General features: G+C 45.5%; 1 protein-coding gene across 5 annotated transcripts in view; it reads left to right on the top strand.

Annotated features, from left to right (window-relative positions):
- The window catches only part of CIAPIN1 (cytokine induced apoptosis inhibitor 1), a 169119-nt gene that overhangs the window by 8688 nt on the left and 145894 nt on the right, over positions 1-14537 (top strand). Inside the window, exon 1 of one of the 5 annotated variants that reach the window (XM_085639163.1) lies at positions 5930-6218. The exons of the other annotated variants lie outside the window; for them this stretch is intronic. Within the exon in view, the coding sequence (XP_085495289.1) occupies positions 6137-6218 (82 nt within the window). The 5' untranslated portion in view covers positions 5930-6136. Of the gene's footprint in view, positions 1-5929; positions 6219-14537 lie in introns of those variants that run through there. 5 annotated transcript variants of the gene reach the window in all.

Here is a 14537-nt window from a genome sequence, read left to right on the forward strand (position 1 = left end):
TCGCAAGTCGATCGCTCGCATCCTGGTCTTCTGTTCTCCTCCCAAAGACATTCCGAATCTCACATTCCTAAATATGACGTTCCAATGCCTGTATTAAACAAGCCAGCGCGAGCAGGCACATGGAAACAAAAGTAAACACGAACGCAAGTGAACGCGACCGCCATCTGTTACAGAAAACAGTGGCCAGACGCGAGGTCACAATGTGAATGGCAGGGGCTCTAAAAGGTGTGAAATAGCAAAAAAGCCTCATTAACAAATAAATGGTCTTTCAAAGACCTGTGAAGTACTCGGGTGCGGCTGGCAGCTCTGCGTGTGCCCGGGAAGCTTTCTCAGCCCGGGCTGACACCTCTTAACCCTTTAAGGAGGGGGAGACACCAGACGGCAGCACAGCAACATGTACTAGTATTTTCCCGTTTTTTATATATAAATACAGATAAAGGAAAACTTGTTTTCCGTCTGTATTTATATGTAAAAATCCGTAAAAACGGAAAACTGGGAGCCCTAATTAAAAACAACCTGGAGTCACTTGGCTGTCTCAAATTGTTTGACAGTCCATGTGCGCTGAGCAAGGTGAAAATAAAGGCCTTTAAGACCCAATTTTTGAACAGAGCGATGCTGCTGAGGGAAGGTGATAAATTGGGGAAGCCGGCAGTTAGGAAGTTTGTCATGTTAAGTTTAGGTTGTGAGATCCAGCCATACTTAACCTATATAAACAAACCATTCCATCTGTTCTTGTTAATAAGGTTTAAACATGGTATGCTTCCCTGGCTATTGGCCTACCCCAAAGGTTTTTTCAAAGAGGGTACTTTGGGGCCTTGCCCTTGTGACAACATTTCTGAACAAAATACGTTGCACATGGTATTTTTTTGTAAATGTTACTCTTCACAGCGTAAAAAACATATTCTCCCGATTTTTAGGAATCGTCATTTTGAGCAATTGAGGCCTGCTTTGGCCTATTTACAAATGCTGGAGTCTTCTCTGGTTTGTTTTGGGGTTGCTAGCTTCATCGTCGGAGCCATTAGGTGTAGAAATAGGGTTTAGCCCACTCAGTAATCCCCCCCCCCCTATTGTTTTTAATAACTGTTGAAGATGGAATGTTGAAGTAGAAATGATTTTATAGATTTGTAATAAGGTTGAATTAATTGAAAGACATACTTTTATTGTATTTAGTGCCAAAATGTATAATATTTAATTTTGTGTGAATTTTTTTGTAATTGCATTTACCCCTACTATGAAATGTTGTCTTGTGCTTTGATGGTTTTAAAATTTTAACCGAATAAATCAAACTCTTGACTTGACTTGAGTGTAAGCGAGACAGCGATGAATGGCTATTGCATCTCCCTGGGACCCTCTTGTAAACCATGAGTGATAAACGTGAATAAATCCGTAGCGAGCGAGACAAGGTGCATGGGTGCCTAGTAAGTGAGTCTCCTGTAGGAGCAAAACGTTGTTCCCCTGTCGCTTCGGGCATTTAAGAATAGCGCCCCTCTTAATCTTATCCACTAGGCCGCACACATTCCAAGAGACAACCCTAAGGACACCAGGGGTCGCAGACTCAGCCATTGATAAAGACACTGTGGAAAGTGTACAAGGTGGACACGTGTGAAACGCAACGTACACCTATGAACAGCAATATGTAGATGTGGAAACAACAAAAATCAACCACAAATGAAAAAAAAAACCATTTCCCTGCACCCCCACCCACTGCCCACCCAATACCTCAAAGAACGCTGAAGTATCTGTCGTGGACTTCATTCTGATCCCACCCCAACTGGGGATGGGAGCTGATAGAGTTCAACTTATACCCCCTAAAAGTCCCTTCTTCGTTGTGAGTATGTGGGACTTGTTCTGTGTCCATGGTATTAGCCTGCGATATATGTACCAATTTAACTTATGAAAGAGATGTAATCCGTGATGTATGTAGTGTTGTAAGTTCCTCGGCTGACTGACCTTACGGATCTGGCTGCTGGGTTCCGCGTTGTTTATCCCCACGGGAACTAGAGTGCATGGAGGATCCTGATCTGTGACTCAGCTTGTCTTTGGGAAGGATGTTCTTCTGTTTGCGCGGGTCTCCAGTTGACGAGTCCGAATCTCGGGGCGGGGGTGTGTGTGGCTTGATGTGTAGACGCTCATCCATCCAGTGGAACACTTCCTCCGGGATATCGAAGAACTTGGTACTATCCTTGTAGACAACCCAGAGCCATGCTGGCAAGAGAAGCCTGTATGGTATCTGCAGGCCACTTAGACACACCTTGGCGGTTGCAAAGGAATGCCTTTTTTGTTGCACTATTTTGGTGTAGTCCGGGAATATCATGATCTATTGAGACTCGTAAGTCAAGGTCTTCCGGGTCCGTGCTTGCCGCTGGATGACATTGTGTTCATGGTAGTTGAGGATCCATGCTATGGCAGGACGAGGCCTGGCTCCTTGCAGCGGTCTGGCAGCGAGCGTCCGGTGTGTGTGCTCGATCGCGAAGCAAGAGGATAGGGACCCATCTGGAAGCCATGATTTGAGCCCTGGTCTAAGAATGCACACATGTCAGATTTTTCGCATCCCTCCGGGAACCCTACGAAGCGCAAGTTGTTGATCCGGACCCTACCTTCTGCGTCCTTCACTCGAGTGGCCAGCCCATGTGTGAGGCCCTCCAAAGCCCGGACCTTGCTCTGTACCGTCGAGATAGCGTCTTCAGCCTCTGAGATCCTGTTTTTGGCCAGTGTCAAACTTTCGACCGCGTTGCGGAGGTCCTGGTGCAGAAATGTAACATCCGCAGCCACTGCACCGCTTTTGGCGTCCAAGGTGTCCCTTTCCTGCGTGATGGCTGCCAGGAGTCTGACTGTATCCTATGAAGCAACGGGTGTATCGGTGGGGGTGGTATGGCTGGCGGAGCCTGTGGCGTACTTGTCTAGGGTGCCCTGCCAGTCTGTACGAGGACTGGCCCGTGGCGGCAAGGCCTGGCCCGAACGAGAGGGCCACTGGAGGAGCAGCCACGTGGGCCCAAGGCCGCCAGAGGCTGGAAACAGCGAGAGCACAACAGGCGGGATCCACCCACAAGCCACACCAGGACCTATCCCGGCTGCCTCCGCGGGTGGGGCCGCAACCCAACCTCTAACAGGCGCCTCCCCAGGTCGGATCAGTCTTCAGGTGGGTGGCTCCGGATCCCCACGACTGGCACGCTCCAGCCACCAGCGAGTGGCAAGGTATCTCAATATGGGAGGCAATGGGCCAGGACCAGGGCCAGTGATGAATATATGTGCCCCAGGATGAGCCAAGCAGGTAAGCGCGATCCCCACTGCTCCTCAATTGGGTCAATGGGCCCTCTCCATGCTAAGCCGACCGCTGATGCACGGCGAGCGGTCGGCGCCCGCTGTAATATCCACAGAGATGGTGTGTGGCTCCCGCTGATCGCCGCCGTCTCCCCGTGACGTCCCCACAGCGCAGCGACAGCCACCGGTGCAACACGTTGGTGGCGCGGGCGGAGAGTGTTGATTGGTCTCCTCCCCCGCGTGTGCCCAAATCAGGCAGGCCACGTCTCCGCCACGGAATTCGTACTGGCGGCACCCGCGCTACCACAGGGAACCGATGGCGCGTGTCCAGGCGCGAATGTCCCTTCAGTAAAAGTGATGTGGCAGGACACCAGACTGTTCCAGGTGCCGGTGCCTCCGTGGACCCTTTTCAGTTCCTCATCTCGGCGCCCGCATCACGTCGCGGAGGCAGGCCTCCTCAGCGGGTTCTCGGCGGCTCCACGGCTCCCAGCAGGTGCAAATGTCACAATCGGCAGCCCGAAATGTCAGGAGCCCAGGGTGGAGGGTACGTCGTCATCGGATGCAGGATTGTGGCAAGATATTATAGGATTAGTGCAAGGCTACGGGTGCCGTGCTAGGCTGCGTCCGCCATGTTGGACCGCTTGACCATGCCCCCCACATGTCCAACTTTTTAAATACACGGCAACCTGCCCTATGGGCTGTTTATTAGCTTACCCTAGTGCTGGTATATGCATTAAAAAGGAAGGTTTAGGCCAGGTAAAACATGTATTTGGACTTGTCAGAATGGCAGTTTAAAACTGCACCCACAGGCTGCAATTACAGGCTTGAGGCATGTTGAAAGGGTTACTTAAGTGGATGGCACAATCGGTGCTGCAGGCCCACTAATAGCATTTAATTTACAGGCCCTGGGTACAGATACTATCGCTTTACTAGGGACTTAAAGGTACCTATTGGTCGTAAGCCAATTTTGCTATGTTTAAAGGAAGGAGCATACACACTTTAGCACTGGTAAAGTGCGCAGTCCTAAAAGACAAAAAAAACGAGTCGAGGAAACAAAAGGGTGAAGTCAAAAAGTTTGAGGATGACCCTGCCCACAGGGCCAAGTCCAACACCCCATCTATCTTTGTGTTTGCCTCTTTTGGTATTTAGTCTCCATGAAAGATCCATTTCTCCATTGGATGGATTGGATAGGATAGAAAACGCTTGAACATGCACTCATCAGCACCAGGGAAATCACAGTATATCATGTAACGGTGCCATAAAGGCATGTATTCCAAAAGTGTATGACTTTTTCAACCCATGAGCTCTCCGGTAGTTAGTTATAGAATAGGAGAGAGACGCAACACGAATATGTGTCTAATTTCCAGTAGTTCTTTGGTTCAGAAAGTCCAGACATCAATGTCTCAAGACGCTTCCGGCCAAAGTCATTAAATATTTTTTATTGATTTATTTCTTCATATTTCGCTCATTCAGTAGCTTCCTCAGGGCTGTAATATACAAAATATTAAAACGAACTTCTAGTTATAAAATTAAAAACCTGATCTAAATTTTAGATTCCAACAATACCAAATACAATGTATTGGCATATGGACTTTTGGCAGCAAAAAAATATTTCATCAGATGCAGTATGCATAAGGAAAGTAGTATACTCGAGACATGTTTTGCTTTCATTTATACAAAAACTACAAAAGAACAAAGTATTCAGAATTTTGATACACCCAGCATAGGGAGAAAATACATAAGTCATAGAAATCAAATCATTTTAGGCCGGGAAATGTGAAAGATTAAAATGATATAAGTGGGTCATATACTTATGGGCATTGTTTTATATACATGAGGACTAATCTTACAAAGTTTCTCCACCCTAAATGATTCAAGTGCAAAAAACCCAGAAAAGACACCTCAAGTTCTTACTTCAGTTACTTATTTGAAATCTGTTGCCAAACTAAACATATTCATTTGAGCACCTGTAATCAAATTGATTTACCTCTCTGGTAGTTGCCCTGTTCTCTCTGTGGATCTTCTTTCGTAATGCCCTCAAGTGCGCCGCGCCTTCTCTAAAGTCACATGGCAGGAATAAACTCCATTCTGCCACTCAGTGTGTTGGGGCTCACCATGCTTCACTGACATGGAGGCAATATGTTGCAATGGGTCTTCGCCCATGCAACACGCTGTACTTTACTGCTGAAGGGCACAATCAGTGGAGTGGGTGACCTACTGTACTCCCAACTTCTGTATGCAGTCGTCAGGAGGCACGTTCTCTCTGCCAACACAGCGCTTACTGTTTAAATGGTAAGCTAGCACGTTCCCTGATCACACTTGATGCTCTTCACCAAATATTGGGTTCCAGCCCTGCAGCCTTTGAATGCACACTTTAGCGTAGGGAGTGCACATTACACACTACTTTGTTTCGGCACATATAACTGGTGGATAGGCAAAACCCATTTATTTTTGTAGCACACATCACGTCACTAGGACAGAATTAAACAGGGTAAAGGCAAAGGAACGATCAGAAGCAGGTTCGCACAAGACAATATGAATTCAGGTATTGGACAAGGGGAAGAAATAAGCCTGTAAAATGGAGCGCCCAACAGCCGAGAACTCCAAGATGGCCCCCAGCCCTCGACCGCCAAGTGAGGAAGTCGGTGGTCAAGAAGCACCGGAACAAGTGATGATGTCACACGTGGAGACGCCGGCTTGAGAAAAAAGGACAGCGGAGAACAGCGAAAAGGAGGAACCCGGAGGTGAAGATTGGCGAGGAGCGAGACGGACCAGCGAGGGAGAAAGTCAACCGGAGAAGAAACGCGGAGGAGTCAACCAAACATCCCAGAGGGAGGAGAGACAAGCAGAGAGACCGAGGCTTGCCCAGAACAGAATGCTGAAGTATCCGGCAGTCCCGGAGGGAGTCAGGACGCCATGGTACCCCTTGCTGCAGTCCTGGAGGACCGTGGTCCCAGGTAAGTGCCTTTTTTGCAATATTTAAAGAAACGGATAGGGAGGGGTTTGAAGGGGAACACTGCATGACTAGGGCACGGTCATTGTTTAAATTCCTCACCCCTTTTCCTCACACTGTTCACGGTGCAACACAGGTGAAGGGTAGTGTACCCCTGAAAAGTTAAACAGGAGACTGACCTGTGCTTTGTTCTGGTTTCTTTTGGCTTTTTCCTATTTTTGACAACTTTAGTATCTTATGAATACGGACGGGTCCTGGGAGGTGACCTACCCGAAGGGGACCTGACGAAAAGGCTCATCCAGCAGGAACTGGAACCCCAGAGACTCTTGGTTACCTCCTTCCCCCCCAGCAGGAGCTGGACCCCAGAGATATTTGTGTTTCTCCCTTCTTACTCAGAAGAAGCAGGGCTCCAGAGATATTTGTTTTTCCCCTTTTCACCTCTGCTGGAACTGGAGACTTATGAGATTTCCCTTACCATGGTTAGACATTGTTAACTACCTGAATCAGAACTCGCATAATAAACCTTCTAGACGTGACCAAGCGCCTCTTCCTTTAGCCACAGGCTTTTTGATGTATTTTTTTTGTTGGTTCTGTAAGTCCCTTACCACACCTTTTCTAGGATAGGAACTTACAACAATCCCCATATTGAATAAATCAATCAACACATGAGTTGGTCACACCGTAAAATGGAACAATATGGCTATTCGAAGGATCAATATTAATTGAAATAGATGCGCAACGGCACATAAGCATAAGCCCTGAGGAAGTTTGAGAGAGCTTTAAAGAAATGCTTTGGCTAGATGTTTTTAATCTTGGATTTTACAACTTTGACAATTGGATGTGAATAAAGTGAGAATTTTCCTAATGGACTCAAAGATCAATTGTATCGTTTGTGTATGGGTGTACCATTCTACCCTTGGTTATGTCATAATTAAGTTAAAGTTCTTTCAGGTGTAGCGAGAGAACACCCCTTGTAAGGTGTTTTAGGCATAACAGATGAGAATGTTATTGCATTGTACATGGTCGCTTATAGGGCTAAAAATCCAGAGGTACCAATTTTGGGTGTACATCTTTATTGCTTACAGACATGTGTCAAAGCTAGTTGGAACTTCAATTTTCACAGCACAAATAATAAATATTGAGAACTACTGATAAGAGCAAATATAAATGATTAACTGCAGAAGAATATGTTGCAAATATTAACCACTTAACTGCTAAGCCTTCCTCCCCCCAAGAATGCTAAGCTCGAGTGAAAACAGTATTCCACCTATGTGATTAGGCCTAGCTCATGTGGAAGAAACCGATCATACCAGGAACCTCCATGGCCCCTTGTATGATTATTTTATCCTTTTGCAGGCGATAAGTTGAGCCACACAGGTGGGGTACCTATTTTATCAGGAGAAATAATGGAATGCTGGGAGATAGACATTTTGTGGATGCCTGCAGCTTCTGAAACTTTCTCTCACAGGAGTGTGAGGGAAATGTTTCTTTCAGTCAAAGTTTGGGGTTTGCAGGGCCTTATCGGCCAGATAAGGTGCTGGGATCCATGCAAGTCACATTGCCCTGGACTCCATTGGGTGTACAGTTCTCCAAAAAGTCTGGGTTTAGTAGATTTCCCTTAGAGACAATGTGCACACTGGTAGTGAAGGTCAGAAACGAGAACTAATATTGCACACCCATCTGCTACACAATTGCAGACCAATATTGGTTGGATTTGGCAGGAGGGTGAGTGGAAAGTACAAACTGCAAATGCTGTTAAATGTTCTCATATGACTCAAAACCGCAACATCACTGTATAATTAGAATAATATAATCGCCTTAAAACTGACCCAGCCAATGCGTTTCATCCCTTAATAGGGACTTCATCAGGGCCTTTCGAGCAGCCTTTTGGTATGTGTGTCCTAGTCCTGTCAAATCGATCTGTTTTATGTGTGATGGAATTGGATCATTAATATAAAGAACTTTATGGAAAAAGACACCAACGTCTGGAAATTAATTGAAAACCAAAATATGGAAAGTAATTGAAAACAAAAGAGTGATTACAGATACATGCAGTTCGAATTGGAAAGTTCAATGTGAACAAGGACATTAGGTTGCCCTCCTAATATTGTGAATACAAATGATTATCAACTATTTCTTCATGCACAACCAGTGTTACTAGAACGCATCAGCATTTGGCTACCTGCTGTCAATACATCAATCATCTGACACCTCTTTTACTATACCGATCCCCAAAACAAACCTTTCTAAACTCTTCCCTCTGACTCTTCCCCTCCACAACCCCTTTTTACTCATCCAAAAGCCTCCTTCTACTGCTATGACCTCCCCAAAAAAATATAATCAAAATCCTTCACTCTCTTATCCCTCCACTATCCTTTTCAATCAAAATAACAGACTAACATGTTCACTTAAATTTCATATTCCATAATACTAATTCACCACTAATCCTGTATGGGTCCCAGAGTAGCGCGCTACTCGACAAAAAAAGCACTTCAACACCTCATCAGAGGTAAGCAAGCATTATATAAATGCAAACCTTTTTCCCCTCTTCTATCCCTCCGCTACCTTTCTCTATCCAACTGAATAACACATCCACCACTCAAACTACTCTCATATTTCACTATACTAATTTTCAACACTAATCCTTTATGGGTTCCGGAGTGCCTGCTACTCGCCAATAAAGCGCTTCAACACCCCATCAGGGTTACAAGTGCTATATAAATGCAAACCTTTTCCCTTTTCTACGCCTCCCCAACCCTTCTCAAACCAAATAACTGACTAACAAATCCACCACTCAAATTACTTTCATATTTCACTATACTAATTCAACGCTAATTCTTATGGGTTCCAGAGTAGCGTGCTACTCACCAAAAGAAAAAGGAAAAAAAGCGCTTCAAACCCCATCAGGGGTAGCCAGCGCTATATAAATACAAACCGCTTACCCTCTTCTATCCTGCTGCTACCCTTCTGCTACCCTTCTCTATCCAAATAACTGAATAACATATCCACCCCTCAAATTACTTCATATTTCACTATACTAATTTTCAACACTAATCCTTTTATGGGTTCCGGAGTAGCGTGCTACTTGCCAGAAAAGCGCTTCAACCCCCCTTCAGAGGTAACAAGCTCTATATGAATGAATGAAAACCTTTCTCCCACTTCTATCCCTCCGGTATCCTTCTCACTCCAAATAACTGACTAATATTCACCACTGAAGTTACTTTCATATTTCCCCATTCTAATTCACCACTATTCCTTTTTTTTGATAAACAAGTTTTTTATTTTTTTTAGCAGTACAACAAAAAGAAACGTCTGGCCCTCCAAGTCCCCACCACACATCACATTTCCACCCTCTCCCAAAACCTCCCCCCCCCCCCCCAACCCACCCCGCTAAGGTATATTGGCCAGCCATTTCCCCCACACCTTCCGGTATTTCTTGGGACAGCCACGTGCCTGATAGTCACCACTATTCCTTTATGGGTTTCCGGAGTAGCATGCTACTGCCCATCAAGGGTAACAAGCACTATATAAATACAAACCGTTTTTCCTCTTCTATCCTTCCGAATCAAAATAACGGACTAACCTATCCACCACTTTAATTACTTTCATATTTCACTATACTAATTCAACACTAATCCTTTGAGTCCCAGAGTAGCGTGCTACTCGCCGAAAAAGTGCTTCGACGCCTCGTCGGGGGTAGTAAGCGCTATATAAATGCAATACAATACATAAAATATATGGCCATGCAGCCCATAGTCTTTAGTTGCCTTTTACTCTCATGGTTGCTTCCCATGCTTCAGTTGTGGGTGGTATAGTTTAAAATTTTGGACACACACAGGGCAGGCTGAGACAGACTCTGGGCAGTACAGACAACTCTTTCTTATTCCTCTTTGGACATAGAGACTCTACATCTCCGAAAAGGAACGTTTTTGTTGGGTGTTAGAGGAATGTTCTTAGGAAAGTAGCGATCTTTCAATCTAGCCACTTTCTCAACCACATGTATTCTTGGAAAAGTGGCTTGCTCCACTGTAACAAGGCTGCATATTACAAAAAGATACACATTGAAAGATGAAAAGTTTAACAAATGTACGGCCATCTTCTTGTAACAGATGTATCACTTTCAGGCAGCAGCAAAAATCTTCGGTCTTTGATCTGATCTGTCTATACCTCCCGTGTGCTTGTTGTAGTCTAGAATACACACTGATTTGTGCACTTCTGTTAACTAACCCCAAACAGTTGTGGGTGAAGTGCTTTCACTGTGAATAGTTGTTAGCATGTGAACATCTCTTTTGTCTGAGAATTTCAAAGCAAGTAGTTTATTGCTATTCAAGGCACTACTCTGTCCCCTCTGAAGTTTGTTACACTGAAGCTCCTTAGGCAACGTTTAAGGTTAGTGTGGATTGTGCCACATGCTACAGTGCCCACTTTGAACAGTTATTCAATCAATTGCATGCCTGTGCCAAAACTGTGACTGAACAAATGGTGACCTTTGTGAAAACGTGTTCAGCAAATTCCCACACAATTTTTTCACTGACACCAAAAGTGGTAGGAGAAGAAAGGGCAGTCAATTTCAGAATTGTTCCCAGAGTAGACCCTGAAACTATCACATATCCAGTGGCACTTTCACAAAACATATACAGCTTCATGCCATAACATGCTCTCTTGCTATGTATGTGATGACTGAAAACCAAAAGGTCAGTGAACATGACCAGAGACTTCCTACACCTAAATTTTTTACATGGAACATAGATCTCTTTGAAACAATCTACTAAATGGTCAAGGACAGGCCGAATCCTAAAGAGACTGTCACAATCAGGATGATCTTGTGGCAACATGGTAGTATTGTCCACAGAATGGAGCATCCAGTGCATAAGGTAACACCGATCTCTGCTTATGGTTGCTAAAAAACGCATAGCAGTTGCCATCAAGGGATAAGTAGACCAACATAAAGACAGTGATGGCTGCCTTGATAATCCCATCTTCTCTCTTTAAAAAAAAAAACTTTTATCATTTTTACGTTTACACAACGTATACACAAAACTAACATACGATACCCCTTAATCAGGGGAAATAATCATGTACAATATCGAAAGCAACATAATTGGAAGAACCATCCATTTCGGATGAGAATGCATTTACCAATAATATCACACGCTACAAAGCATTTGAGTCGCAATAGGGAGACAGAAAGAAAATAATAAAAATAAGGGAAGAACCCCAAGCAGCAGATATATAAGCATCATAATACGCCACCCCCCCCCCATGGAATCTGCAGATTATGCATTATTGTACAGTAGGTTCGCACACTGATTCTAGCTGTTCTTACTCCCTCAAATATACACATAGTGGTTGCCATATATTTTTAGGCGGGCGAAGTGTGGCTGTAATGAAGAACACATTTCACTTGTGGTGTCACAAAAGCAAAGACTGGTTATCCATCCCATAACTGTCAGACAGTGCCTACTGCCACAATGCAGAGCGGTTTTTCGCTTTGCCAACAATAGTGCTAATGCGGTAAATCTGCGAATACCTTTAGGCACATCCCAGACATATCCCAATAGTGCTATGAGCAGGTCGAAAAAGAGATTGGGACCTGAGAGCTGTGTAAAAACCTCTGTCAAGATTCCCCTTAAATATGTGCATGCAAGGTGTGCAAAGTTGACATCAAGCTGGCATTTTGGACACCAAGAAAACCTGGTAGGGTCAAGTTTAGACAAGGAGGGATGTGTAGTGTAAGTGTGCATAAGAAATAAAAAATCTATAATTTTGTGTCTGTGATTGGAAGAAACTCCTGGCAGGAGTAGTACCAAATCTGAACTAATGGGCCGGCGCAGATCTTGCTACCTGTGCTTCCGAAGACGCCAGTCCGAATTGGTGGGAGGGCCAGGCTGGTATGATAACTCTGATGGGTGGCACCTGGTTTCCAAGCTTTATCTATCACTACAGTCAGTGGGGCGAATTCGGTCGGTGCTACTGGATAAGAGTGGAGCTGTGCGTGCAATACACTGTGCACGCATCGCAGGATGAAATGGTCCATACTGTGGCTGCCGCAAAACGCACTTCATCGGCATGGGAAAGTACGTAGCCATCTGAAAAGAGGTCCCCGAATCTACGACGTAGGAGGCAACCACGAGATAACCACTATGGGTAAGGACGGAGAATATAGCAGGAGCTTGCACCACACCCAGCAAGTGGTAGAAAGTGTCTGGATATCCTTTGACTCCTTGAAGATCGATGGCGCGCAACAGCACCCACTCCACTTGGGCACGCTCAGGCCTATCGTAGGTTAGCCGGGCATCGCTATGGTACCAATGATGAGCATACTGCCAATGCGACACGAGATAGTAGAGCTGCAGATGTGGCACGCTGAATTCTCCTCGCTCATAGGGGAGTAGCAAAGTATCCCACCCCACTCGGGGCCTACCCTCCCCCACCCCACCCCAGATCAATCATAGGAGCAGACTCCGTAACGTGACAAAAAATGCATTTGTGAGGGGATAGGGATATTGAGAAAAAGATATAAAACGGGGCAAGCCACTATTTTTAATATGGCAATACGACCCTCCTGCGATAGCGGGAGGCGCATCCAGCCCTCAGTCTGTTTCGTCAACCTGTCCAATGCTGGGCCATAGTTTAATCGGAGAACTTACTCCTCATCCCGATGGACGTGAATGCCCAAATATGTGGTGGAATTCATGCAGCACCGCAGCAGAAATTTGCATGTCACAGGTGACGTCACCTCCATATATGGGAATAGATCTGACTTCTCCCAGTTTATTTGTAAGCCAGAGAGGAGACCATAATGCAAAAACTCACAAACCATCATTAGCATATAGTTACAGGAGCTTTGGACTGGTTCAAAACAGCAGGCCACGATGGAGATGCTTTGCCTGTAAATGTTGACCTAGTGGATCTGTAGCGATTATAAATAGTGATGGGGACAGTAGGCAGCCCTGCCTCGCCCCACAAGTAACTAACTGCAAATGGTGCGATAAGGAAGCCATTAGCACAAATGCGGGCCAGTAGCTCGGAATAGAGGAGTTTAATTAGGGAGGTAAATCAGCGTGACAACCCCAACTTTTGTAGCGTGCAAAAAAGGCCATTCAAGGGAGTCGAAAGCCTTTTCGGCATCCAGAAGTGCCACTTTCACTGGAATGTCCGGTGATATTCTTTTCAACACCAAAAAAAGGACACATGGGTGGAGCAGTGGCGAACGAAGCCTTATTGCAAGGGCGATATAATTGTCTCAAGTAAAAGTGACCGGGTAGCAATAATCTTGGCCAGTATTTTATTGTTGAAATTAAGGAGGAACAGTGGTCTGTAGGAGGTACAGTTATGGGGATCTTTGCCTGGCTTCAGAAGAAGTCTAATCCCAGCCTTTCGTAGTGTAGGGAGCAGGACCCCAGCATCTAGTGATTCAGCATGCATGGCAAGTAGCTGAGGTGCTTGTAGATCTTATAGAAAACCCATTAGGCCGTCCAGACTGGGGGCCTTGGAGCTGTTTAGAGGGTCAATGGCGGATATGATTTCCTCTGTAGAGATGGGTTCGCTTAGGAACTGCGGTTGCACGGTCGTGAGCCAGATCATAGTGATCTCTGAGAGGTATTCAGCAACATCGCTCCCATTTCCCGCGTATCAGGAGGTGTATAAATGGGCATACCAATGCAAGAGCTCAGTGAGCACCACACTATTATCCGTCGTGTGCGTCCCATTGTCAAGCAGCAGTTCAGGGATGTACCCACTGCCCCTCTGAGGGAGAAGCAGTCATGCCAGTGTCCACCCTGGGCATTTGCACTCCCCATAACACCGGGCACTAATGAGTTTCCCCAAGTGTGCTACCCCTGGATAGGCCAGCTCCCGAAACTCATTAGTGGGGGACGTGCGGCGCAGTAGTTGCTGATCACCAGGTCTCTACACCGATGCATCATCTAAGTGATGCAGGGTAGTTTCGCTTCGGGGCGAGGCTCTTTGGATATCGCGTAGTACGCCTTCGTGTTCTGAGATACAAATCCCACGTATATAGGCCATAAAATCCTCCCAAAGCGTGGTCTGCTTCACAACAGATCCCACATTCAGTTCAAAGTAATCTATTATGGCAATGTGCAGCTTCTTACGGAAAACATCATTCTGGAGAGCATTGCAGGGAAAATGCAAACTGTGCTATCTGCCCCCACCAAATGATACAGGCAGTGCCATGCAAACTGGCGAGTGGTCCGATAATGTGCGTGAAAGATTGAAAATGTCACCGAACCAGGCAAGCACTGTGGACAATAGCAGCCAATAATCAATGCCAGACCGTGTTATGGTGCGCTGAGTAAATTGT

The sequence above is a fragment of the Triturus cristatus genome, chromosome 12 (assembly GCF_964204655.1).
Source record: "Triturus cristatus chromosome 12, aTriCri1.1, whole genome shotgun sequence".
NCBI lineage: Eukaryota > Metazoa > Chordata > Amphibia > Caudata > Salamandridae > Triturus > Triturus cristatus.